Source organism: Sciurus carolinensis, chromosome 7 (genome assembly GCF_902686445.1).
Source record: "Sciurus carolinensis chromosome 7, mSciCar1.2, whole genome shotgun sequence".
Lineage (NCBI taxonomy): Eukaryota > Metazoa > Chordata > Mammalia > Rodentia > Sciuridae > Sciurus > Sciurus carolinensis.
In genome coordinates, this window is record NC_062219.1 from 82,163,317 (window position 1) to 82,175,388 (window position 12,072).

A 12,072-nucleotide genomic window follows, 5' to 3' on the forward strand; every position below is an offset into this window, starting at 1 on the left:
TCATAGCTGTGTATGGAGAAAGTACAATTAGGAAAGATTTAAGACTACTATAAATTTGTAATCATCTAAATATTATAAGAGAATGGAAGCTTTGTGTGTAATCCCAGCAACTCAGGAGGCTGAAGCAGGAGGATCACAACTTCAAGGCCAACCTGGGCAACTTAGCAAGACCCTGTCTCAAAATAGAAAAGGCTGAGGAAGTAGCTCTGCGGTAGAGTCCTTCTGGGTTTAATCACCAGTGATGCTTTTTTTTCTTTAAAAAATTTTTAAAAAATTTTTTAATAAAGATTTTATTTCTAGTTTTCTTTCTAAAGAAGTATATTAAACGGATGTTAATATATTTGTTTCTCAATTTAAAAATTAAATATATAGCATGTTAAAAATGAAATTTAGCACTTTTTTGCATGTAATTTTATGTCAAAAAAGTTTCATTTACCCATATGTTCATAATTTGTTTCTAAATCTACGGTCTTAGAATAAGAACTATTATTTATTTTATTTAAATTTTTATTTTAGGCCGAGCTGGGGCTCAAACTCAAGGCTGCACAGCAGTTAGGCAAGGGCCTTACTACTGAACTATATTTCAACCCTCTTTTTTACTTTTGAGAAAATAAGATGGGCATCCCTTGCCTGGGCATGGTGGTGCAAGCCTGTAATTCCAGAAACTTGGGAGACTGAGGCAGGAGGATCACAACTTCAAAACCAGCCTCAGTAACTTAGTGAGACCCTGTCTCAAAATAAAAAAAGGGCTGGGGATGTGTCTCAGTGGTTGAAATCCTCCGGGTTTAATTCCTAGAACCAAAAGAAAAAAAATGGCACTCCCATTTTAGGCTGTGTACTTATAAACTTAGAATGAAAATGTAAGGATTTAGATCAAAAGTTCTCACTCAGGGTCATGTTTCCTTATTTTATACATAGAGATATAGTGTTATCTGGTGTCTAACAGTGACAGTAATAAAAACTGAAAAGCTGCTTTCATAAAGCACTCTAATTTGTGCTAAAGTGGTAACTGACAGTTAAAAAAGAAAAACAAAAACTTTAATGCAAGAGTGACTCTAAAAGACAGTCTGGAATAATTTTTTTAGAGATCCTGTTTGTGTCAAAAGATTTGAGGAACCTGGAGCATTACACACTGTTATGGTATAAGTGAAATATAATGATTGGTTCTACAGATCCTGCAACATTAAGAAGAGGCTAAATTATATTTACTATTGTATTTCAAGATCGTCAGAAAGTTTATAACTCCTCATTAAATGATTTCCTTTCAAATTGTTTACGTTGTATTTTGGGTATTGGTGTTTGAACAGATAAATCCTTTTTATTCAGCACCATTGTTCCATTTGAAGTTGCAGATAACTGAAGTAGTAATGAATAGAGTGAATGTAGTAGGAAAAGTGGCTAATTCAAAGTCTTAATAGCATTTTTTCAACAAGCTTTTTAAATTTTTAGTGCTGAGAATATTACTTGGTGTCAAATTATTGTGTTCAACTATATGGCAGTTGTTGGAAGTCACCTAAATTTGACCTTCATGAAATGAGAATAAGCAAATGCTGTGCTATCTTACTAAGATTTTTATGTTAAGGATCAAGTTAGATAAAATATATGTGAAAATACATATTTTATTTTTAAAGTTTCTGCATATATATAAAGTTCCTGCTAAAAATGTAAGAAAAAAATAGGTGAACATAAACTTATGATTCCTGGTTACAAGTGACTTTATTATGCAAGAGAAATTAAATTACTTTGAACTAAGAATAGAATGTTGAAATAAAAACTTAATGCCCCATCTTAAATTTCTAAGTGTATACCAGAGTAGTGCTATTTAGAATACTTTGGTTATGATTAAGTGGTGCTAAAACAATTTGAGGAACTGAGCGGGGAAAGTCAGTATCAGAATTTCATTAGCTTAGAAGACAGATTTTGGGGGCAATTTTATATCTTGCATCTTGGAAACATACTCAGGTTTTTAAATTGTGGCTTTTATTTACTTTTTAGGTTTATTATTTCCGACAAGGACATGAAGCATATGTTGAAATGGCCCGGAAAAATAAAATTTATAGTATCAATCCAAAAAAACAGCCATGGCATAAAATGGAACTACGGGTATGGTATTCATTATGTAACCCCAAAGATTCATTGAGGGGTTATGGAGAAAATTGTATTAAGGGTTACTATTTTCACTATAAGAAACTGTATAATGAAGTTCCCTTGTTTAATTGAAGTGGTTCTGGAGATTAGGAGGGGTTTGACTTTTCAGTCAAAGAAACACAAGATCAAGTTTATATTCACTGATATACTTTATAAATTGGGTACAAAATTTGGTCAGAGTGAAAACTAGATAACACTAATGTCTAAGGTAAATTTTGTATTTGTCATTTGATCAGTGTCTCTAGATTTATCAACAGGAGTTTGAAATTATCTAGCATTCTTTGAAACTAAGTTGGAAAACTATTATATTTCATAAAAAAAAAAGCAGTGCAACCTGTAAACCATAAAGTGCACAAATCTTAAAGACACATGGCTCAGTAAATTTTTTTATATACATAGTAATTACCACGCAGATTAATATTAGCAATCTGTTTTGTAGTTTACTTTGTATATGTGATTTCTTATTTTCTATATCTTAGGAACAAGAACTGATGAAAATAGTTGGCATAAAGTATGAAGTGGGATTACCTACACTTTGCTGCCTTAAACTTGCTTTTCTAGATCCTGACACTGGTAAACTGACTGGTGGATCATTTACCATGAAGTAAGGATTATTTAAAGTCAGTGGTTTCTTAGTATTGTAGGTTGTTTTTAAGATTCAGATAAATTTGAACATGTTTTGGATATTTTTACCTAAAATATGATCTAATCAATTTATTTCCATTTGTAATTAGGTACCACGATATGCCTGATGTTATAGATTTCCTAGTCTTGAGACAACAATTTGATGATGCAAAGTATAGGCGGTGGAATATAGGTGGGTGATACATATTCGAAGTCATGGATGTTTGGTGTCTTCTTTTCAACCTTATTATTGGTTTACTCTTTTTCATAATTAGAAAAAGATATCTTGCCATTCATAATAATGTTAACAACAAAGTATGATATGTATTAGAGGTATTTTTAAGTTTTGTTTAAGATTGAAAATACTTTAGTTGATGCTTAAATTTCATACCATTTTATCTCTTACATTTGGTAACTTTATAAGATTATAATTTTTCAACTATTTTACATGTTGAATTAAGTATTTATCCAAAAACATTAATAATAACAATTCATGTTTGCTATCAGAAGAAGCCTTAACAAAATGAGTGATAATTTTTACTGGGACTAAAACTAAACTGACTTTATTATTTTTTTTATTATTCTTAACTCTGTTATAATCTTTAAAAATAATATTTAAAATATTGTAACAAGTTTCAAAAAACTTGGAAATCATAAATATCTCCAGGCATTTAAGTTGCTTTCGTTTATGTACAAATGGATGTCATATGTATTAAGTAGTTCTTAAGAATTTGAGATAAAGCCACTGTCATCTTGGAGTGCAGTCTGGTGTATAGATGATACATATGGCTTAGCAAAACACATCAATTGATATATTAGTTCCTCCAGTGTCATTGGAAGACATTGGCATAATGATTTATCATTTATTGGTCTTGGTAAACTTGGTTTAAAAAAACAGTTGTCCAGGTGCTCTGATGCATGCCTATAATCCCAGTGACTGGGGAGGCTGAGGCAAGAGGATTTAAGTTCAGGGCCAGCCTCAGCAACTTAGAGAGACCCTATCTCAAAAAATAAAAAGGTCTGGGAATGTGTCTCAATGGTAGAGTGCCCTGGGTTCAATCCCCTTCCCTCAAAAAAAATGAATAATAATTTTTATTTTAGCCTTTCCTCAGAAACGTTTTAAGGCTTACTCTGAGAAAGTAGGCTTCATTCTTTGCTTGACTTTATTATTAGTCTACAGATACTGTTCATTATGGTTAAGCTTGCATTTTCCAATTCTTCCTCTTTAACTTAATATCATCAGTCTGTGTAGGGTCGTAAGAGGTCTGTAAAACTCATAATTACCTTTGCAGGAAAGCTTGTGGTGTCAAGAACACTATTTATAAAATTATAAGGATGCATATTAAGTACCTCTCCCCCCAGTATTGCTGGTTTAACTTATTTTTTAATTATGTGGATCACTTTCTATGTTGCATTTTCAGTACCTTAGACTTATACTTTAGGAAAAAGGCAATTAAACACAACAAACACACATTTCAGAGTAATGAGACAGCCTTTGCTCTTGTGCAGGTGACCGTTTCAGATCAGTCATAGATGACGCCTGGTGGTTTGGAACAATTGAAAGTCAGGAACCTCTTCAGCCTGAATACCCTGATAGTTTGTTTCAGTGCTATAATGTTTGGTAAGGAAATACTTGTGTTTTTTTATTAGGCCTATCTTACTATGAAGTAGTTCTCCATCTATTAAGAACGGGATAAAGGTATTTCTTGCAAATACTAAGGAAGTTATTTTTGTTATTTATAAAAATTGTAAGATGTATATTTTTTAATGTAAAATTTTTCTTTTCTTAAAGCTGGGACAATGGAGATACAGAAAAGATGAGTCCTTGGGATATGGAGCTTATACCTAATAATGGTAAGTGTATGTTAGACTTTATGCATCAACCTTATGAAGTTGATTTCTTAAATAAGAAATGTGATTTGTTAACTCACTACCGCATAAGGTTGTTGTGAAGATCCAACAGGAAATATTAATTCAAAAAATATTTGCTGTACACCCATTATTGACCCAAAAGGTTAGGGACGCCCAGCAGTAAACAAGATAGACATATTCCTTGCCTACTGGAATTCATAGTTTAACAGGGAAGATTGAAATTAATTTATTACAACAAAATATGAATGTTTTTTATTAGTTATTATTCAGCCCTAAAAATGAGCATTTAGGGACATTTTTTGTAACTCCAGCAGAATAATTATATAACATAATAGTTAAAAGGTCATGCTTTTGAGTTAGACTTAGATTCATATGCTCGTGTTGCCATTTTCTATGTGATCTTGGCAAGTTCCATAAAGTCTAAGAACCTCAATTTCTTAGGACTCAGCCTTTGATTATTTAAACAAATACCTTTCTTATAGGGCTGCTTTGAGGATTAAATGGCATCATGTGTATAAAGTGCTTATTATAGAGCCTGACACATGTAAGAGCTCAATGAAGAGGTAGTTGTAATTAATAATAATCATCATCTTGCATATTGTCTGACACACTCAGGATTTGGGAGTTAGCCCTAGGCAGTGAGTATGACATCTTCCTTATACTGAGAAAAGGTGGGTATGGCTGAAGCATGTAGATTCCATTTTCTTTCTATCTCATTACCTGTTTTGTTTCAATTTTTAAAAAATACAACACACACAAATATGCCTTTTTAGGATCAAAGTGACATATCGTAGATTATTAGTGATTATAGAGGGTGAAATTATGAGGACTTCATAAATTACCTTTTACATTTTATATTGAGTTTTTAATAATACATTACTTTTACTGTCAGATAAAAATCAAGATCTTTAAGAAAGAATAAATGTCTGATTTGTAATATGGTAGAAATAATCATTTATAAATGGAATTGCTGAGTAGTTGTGCTCTAAAATGTCAGAAAAGATAGACCTCTTGGGGAAGTTAACAGTCTGGAAAATCTTAGAAATGAGAAAATGGTCATATTGATATCATTTGTCTGAGATTAGTTTTTTGCACAAATTATCATTGAAAATTTAATACCAGTAAGATATTTTTCATCTCACTGCTAAATTAAAGCTGTTTAAAACTATAAAGTGTCTTAATTTGTAAACATGTTACATGTCTTATCTGGTTTTGCCTCTTTCTTGTGAAAGTTTGAATTCAAAGTTGAGTTTAATAATAGGGCTAATATGAAAGTAGTGAAACTGGTGTTCTAACCTTGGGTATTTATAAATGAATTAGTGACACTGATTAACTATGCTTTTCCTATCTAAATATATCTCTGTGCGTGGTGTTGATGGGTTGTTGTTTTTGTTGTACTTGTATACATGGAGTTTAGTTACAGTGTAATGAAGAAGAATTTTATACATAATCTTTGGCATATTTCCCAGATGAAGTCTAGTCCAAAGGAATTACCTGGCAAATTTGTAGATTTTGTCACCACCACCCTCAAATGATTTTCTTAGCTAAAATGTTAAAACTTTAGACATGATAAAAGCTTACTTTTATCACCTCAGAGCAAAAACAAGAACTATCTGTTAGTATTCACAATTCTGTTTCTACATTAGAAAATTTTGGGATTTGATTAAAGTATTCTTGAAAAATGTTTTCTTTAGTTCAGTTTCACCTTGTGTGGTTTATTAAAGCAAATGTGGCAATTAAATTAAAAAGTGATTTAGAAAACTTTGAGATTTGCATCTTTTTATAGAAATGTTTTCTCTTTCCTGTAACTACATTACAGAGAAAGTTTTTAGGTATAATTTTGGAGAAGTAATCATGATCATTTAGAGGATAATTTACAAATTTAGTATCCTTTAAAAAAATTTAAATTTTATTAACCCTTGAAATACATTTTCCTTTATGAAAATGAAGAATGTACTTACCAAATATTTATAAAATCCATTTTGCTTTCTAAAGGTAACCTAAACATTAATTGCCAAATTTTCACTGACCTTCTTTTCTACTTTTCAGCTGTATTTCCGGAAGAACTAGGTACCAGTGTTCCCTTAACTGATGTTGAATGCAGATCATTAATCTATAAACCTCTTGATGGAGAGTGGGGTACCAATCCCAGGGATGAAGAATGTGAAAGAATCGTTGCAGGAATAAATCAGTTGATGACACTAGGTAAATACCAACAACATAGAAGTATAGAAATGGGGAAAAGGCAGAAAGCAAATTACAGTAAAAATACTATGCCAGCAAAAAACAAAACAAAATTCTACAGTGCTTTTCAAGCATTTCTAATGGGAATCTTTGTTTGAAGGAGATCTAAACATAGGATTTAAGTATCTAAACAGATATAAATCAAATTTCTGTGCTGAATTTCAGAATAAGAGCATCTGATAAATGCCAGAGGTATCGGAAAAATTTGGATCCTCCGCAATCAATTTGAAAAGCCTTGGCATATTCAAACTGACATGATTTAAACTGGAGAGGAGTATAGGAAGCTAAGTTTTAAACATATAAATAGTTGTGCCAGTTTTCCCCCAACTGTATTACACATACATAAGATAATCTTTGTAAGGGGAGAGAAGAGGATGTATGAACTGATAGGCATCAATTTTTTTTTTTTTTAAAAAACAGTAACTACAAAACTCTTATTATCTAAACTCTGGGCTTCCAAAGTAACTCTCAGCTCGTTTGGTTTATAGCAACGCACTCTGGCAGCAAGCAATTAGCTTCAAAGAGTTTAGGGAGAAATAAACATGAGTAAGAAGAGCTGAAGATAATAGAGATACAGATTGTAGGATATCCAAATCCGAAGGCTATTTTAGGTAAGAAGTAGTTTTACATATGAGTGAGTTAAAAAAATAGGGGACAATTTTAACTATATTATGGTTTATGCTCTACCAGTTTACTTTGTGCCTTTGAATCAGTTATACTGAGTCAAAAATTTCTGAATCTGTTTTCTTCTGTCTCATTGCCTGATATTTCACAGAATAATATAAAAATGAGGTAAGGTGGTAAGATTTGAGAAAGGTCATGTTTAAATGCAATATGCTAATGGCTTTATCAAATATGTAGATTCAGGGATCACCAGCTATCAGTTGTAGAAATAAGTGTGTTCTTAATAAGTCAGTTTTAGGTATTTTTTTTATAGACTTACTAGGGTATTTATTCATCTCATCCATTCTATGAATAAAAAAATTCCCAGAATTTTGCAATGTAAATGTAATAAAAAGTAAGACTTTGTTAAACTATGTAATTTAATGAAAAGACAGTGCCAGACTGATGTTTATGTGAATTAGGACTTGGTCTTAATTTGAGCAGAGTTCCTTTTGAATTATTTTGAACATACAAATATAAATTTAAAAATTTATTTATTTTAGATATTGCTTCAGCATTTGTGGCCCCTGTGGATCTGCAAGCTTATCCCATGTACTGCACTGTAGTGGCATATCCAACGGATCTAAGTACAATTAAACAAAGACTGGAAAACAGGTTTTACAGGTTAGAACCATTTGATGTGGATGCTACCAAAACAAAGCTGAATGATCCTTTCACTCTTTGGCCAATCTTGTACAGCTTTGTTTCTTGACTTTATATGTTTACAAATGTACATATAAAACACGTGGGGATCATGTTGAAAGGTAGGATCTGATTTAGTAGGTTGAAATAGGACATGATATTCTTTTCTAACAAATTCCTTATAATCTTGATTCCGCTTGTTTATTTGAACGTGATTCCGGGATATAATTTTTTCTAGATATGATATGACTTGGTGATCATTTTCTTCATACGGTACTTTATAAAGCAAGCCAAAGTTTTAATTTTCTTTTAGCATATGAGAATTTTTGTTTGTTCATAGATTTTTCTTAAAATATCAAAAATTATATCTTTGCTTATATTCAACTTATGAATACTTTTGAAAAATGCAATTAGAAAAGATTGTTTTTCATAATTGAAGACTAGTATGCAAAAGAACTAGAGTTAAAAAGCTAGCTGTAATTTCAGTTAAATTTGTTTTTTCCAGTTAACTGTCTTGATAAACATTGAGTTCTTAATCTTGGAAAATTTTTTGCAAGTTTTTTCTTCCCCCCAAAACATTACCTGAAATGTTTTGTCAAAACTGAGTTTAAATCTGTAGTTTTCACATAATGAAATTGCATTTATAGTTCTAATTTTTCTTGTATGACTTTTGCCCTGGCAGGCCAACAACATTTTAATTCAGATAATATTGCACTAGAGCTTTCTTTTTATGACTAATTTTAAATCCTGCAGTTCTTTGTGTTAACTTAGGGAGTTTTTATTCATAATCTATACTCATACTTTTCTGTATAGAATATACCTTTGTTTTTTTTTTTAATTACTTGAACTGTTTTTGGGTACCTGGCACTGGAAATGCCATTTGTTCTTCCTTATTAACAGGGTTTCTCAGCAGCAATGTGTTTTTTTTTTGTTTTTTTTTTTTATTGTAAACAAATGGGATACATGTTGTTTCTCTGTTTGTACATGGCGTAAAGGCATACCATTTGTGTAATCATAAATTCAGCAGCAATGTTAATGGCATTTGGGGATGGATAATTCTTCACTGTGAGGGGCTTTTGTGTACTTCTACCCATTAGATGCCAATAGCAACCCCTAGTGTTGAAGTTTAAAATGTATCTAGACATTACCAAATGTCTTCTGGTAGGTGGGGCATTCCTATTTGAGAACCACTGCAGTAAAGAAAATGAAGATGACAGACTTCAGGTTTAAAAGATTTTTCTGGTCTCGCTAGGTATACCTGCTATTGCATGATCGATAATTTGTCAAAAGCAAGAGATGTAAAGGAGATCCCCTATTACCCCATGTTATGTGTCACTCAACCATCTACTCTAAGCATACTTGTCTTTTTCAATATCATATATAGAAGTTTAAGACAAAAATGAAGAAATTCTTAACTGTATTCCTAGAACTAAGTTATTAAAGGTTAAGATTTATACCTAGTACTTCAGAAATTGGAACAAGACCTAGGAGAATTAGAGAGAATTATTTCTATACACTGGTGGTTGGACTACAGCTGGAAAGATAAGGAGCTGGCATCTCTGTTGCTGTAGATGTTCTTTCTCACAGAAACACTGCTGAACATGGTAATTGCTAAAGTGTACCTTATTTCAACGTACATATAGCTTAAATAGGCTTTTTTAGCATTAACCAATTTGAAACTTGGTACATACATAAATTAAAAATCACCTGTTTTTCAACCTGATAATATAGTTGTAAACTTGAGTTGTGTTCTTACTAATAGAATGATGCCTTCATATTGTATTTCCCAATTACATTTTTTTTTCTCTTAAAGTTTGTGTTTTTCCCCTGTGATATTTTTCATTCAGTATCTGTGAAACTACTACTGTCTGTTTGCCCTGCGAGTAATATTCTAGTGCCTTATTTTACACAGTTTTCTATGTGGTACACTGAAGATGTCTGTGATTCTTTTATTAGAATGAGCCTTGTGAATCAACTTGAAATGTGCTATTTCTCTATATGCTTCTATATCCACAACTATATTTCACTTTTTAATTCCATGTAACTATTTTTGTTTACAAATCAGCCAGATAATTTTTTTTTTAAATGTGTTCTTTATTAATTCAGGTCACATTGGATGATATTCTCAGAATTCATCTTTGGATTTTTCTTTATTTTCAGAAGTAAAATTATAAAGCATCAGAATAATTTAGCATTATCTATTAAATGTTTAGAAAATAATTCTCAGGTTTCTTGTAACTCATCATATTTTTGTTTTTTTTAAATCTTGTAATCAGGCTATTGATTACCTTCTCATTTTTACATGTCATTTGATTACTAGCACTATAATTAGATTAAAATTGTTTCCTTTTATATATACAAGTTAGAGGTACTTATTTTTTTTTTAAAGGTACCATACAGGACAGAAATATGTAAAGCAAAAACTAAAAACTTTTTGCTCTGTCTCAACTCCTACCTGTTCCCCTATAGACATTTCCTCTGCTGAAAAGAAGGCATTGTTAATGTCTAGTGTCTTATTCTAGATACATTTTCTTTAGAGGTAGATGTCACTCCTCTTTTTGTCCTCTAAAACAAAGGGGATTATGCTTTTTTGAAAAGAGCTATTTAAGGTGTGAGTGATATAATTGGATTAAGACTGAAATTCACAAGTTAGAATGTCTTCGTTTTAAATTGTGTACACATATTTCTAAATGAGATTAAGACTTATATCTTTTGGTTTTTTTAAAGGCGGGTTTCTTCCCTAATGTGGGAAATTCGATACATAGAGCATAACACTCGAACATTTAATGAGCCGGGAAGCCCAATTGTGAAATCTGCTAAATTTGTGACTGATCTTCTTCTACATTTTGTAAAGTGAGTTACTTATTCATACTTAATTATAATAGTTATTGTAATGGCACTATTTTAAGATGTAAAATGTCAGATTGGAAAAATAACAGTAATTTTTTACATGTATAATGCTGTCACATATATATAGTTCCTCAAAATACAAAGCCTGTGTCTTAAGGAAAAAAATTTTAATGTAAAAGAAGTGAACTAAAAACATTTAGTTATAAAATCATAAAAATGTATTACATTTGTATTCTGTAATTAAAAAATGTGGATCCTTTTCTCATTTCAGTCTGTTGGATAGTAAAAAAATTAACATAATTTTTTATCTTCATTAGCTCTTTCAATCTCACAGGTGGGAAAGATCATTAGCTAAAATATTTGATTGAGTGAACTAATTGGAGGTTAACTTGTACAAGATTGTGAATATATATTTAGGTAATCCAGCCAGATACTGAATTTTCAAGAGTCGTCTTCTTAATTCAAGTTTATTTCCTTGTTCATTGATTCTATAGCAAGAGTGGTAACTACAGTTTAAGGCAGAAGTACCTTTCTTTCCTTACCATGTGGATTTTATGTAGCCACAGAATGAATTGAGCCTTCTAAACTGAAGCCAGAGACTTGAATCATGTTTTGGTGCAATCATGATTTGGTGCATGTTCTAATTTTGTATTGATGTTACTTTTTATATTAATTTATATTAGATCCCCCCCCTTTGGTTAAGAAGAGGCAACAATGTATTTAAATACCTTACTTAATTCGGTTATTGTCAACTTTCACTTTTACATTATTCAGGGGATTATTCAGGCTTTAAAAAAAAAAATCCATCTTCTCATTTTTTAAAATAATCTTAGGATCCTTTTTCCTGAGAATATTTGCTAAGGAAACAGCAAAACAAAAACAATTTTTAAGATAAACTCTGTGTCCTTCCTCTACATTATTCTCTTAAAAAGAAATCTTTTGCTTTCCAAATGAGTTTAGGGATTTCACTTGCTTTTTTTCAGTGAATTTAGTAATCAGACATTACTTTGTTCTAGAAAACTCTTTTGT

The 12,072-nt window shown here is 31.2% G+C and overlaps 1 protein-coding gene across 2 annotated transcripts in view; it reads left to right on the forward strand.

The window, feature by feature from the left end:
* The window catches only part of Phip (pleckstrin homology domain interacting protein), a 122,771-nt gene that overhangs the window by 93,525 nt on the left and 17,174 nt on the right, over window positions 1-12,072 (forward strand). For both annotated transcript variants that reach the window (XM_047557577.1, XM_047557576.1), the window contains exons 25-32: window positions 1,996-2,103; window positions 2,628-2,752; window positions 2,883-2,965; window positions 4,282-4,393; window positions 4,565-4,626; window positions 6,694-6,849; window positions 8,055-8,175; window positions 10,921-11,046. In XM_047557577.1, coding sequence (XP_047413533.1) covers window positions 1,996-2,103; window positions 2,628-2,752; window positions 2,883-2,965; window positions 4,282-4,393; window positions 4,565-4,626; window positions 6,694-6,849; window positions 8,055-8,175; window positions 10,921-11,046 — 893 coding nt within the window. The remainder of the gene's footprint in view (window positions 1-1,995; window positions 2,104-2,627; window positions 2,753-2,882; window positions 2,966-4,281; window positions 4,394-4,564; window positions 4,627-6,693; window positions 6,850-8,054; window positions 8,176-10,920; window positions 11,047-12,072) is intronic.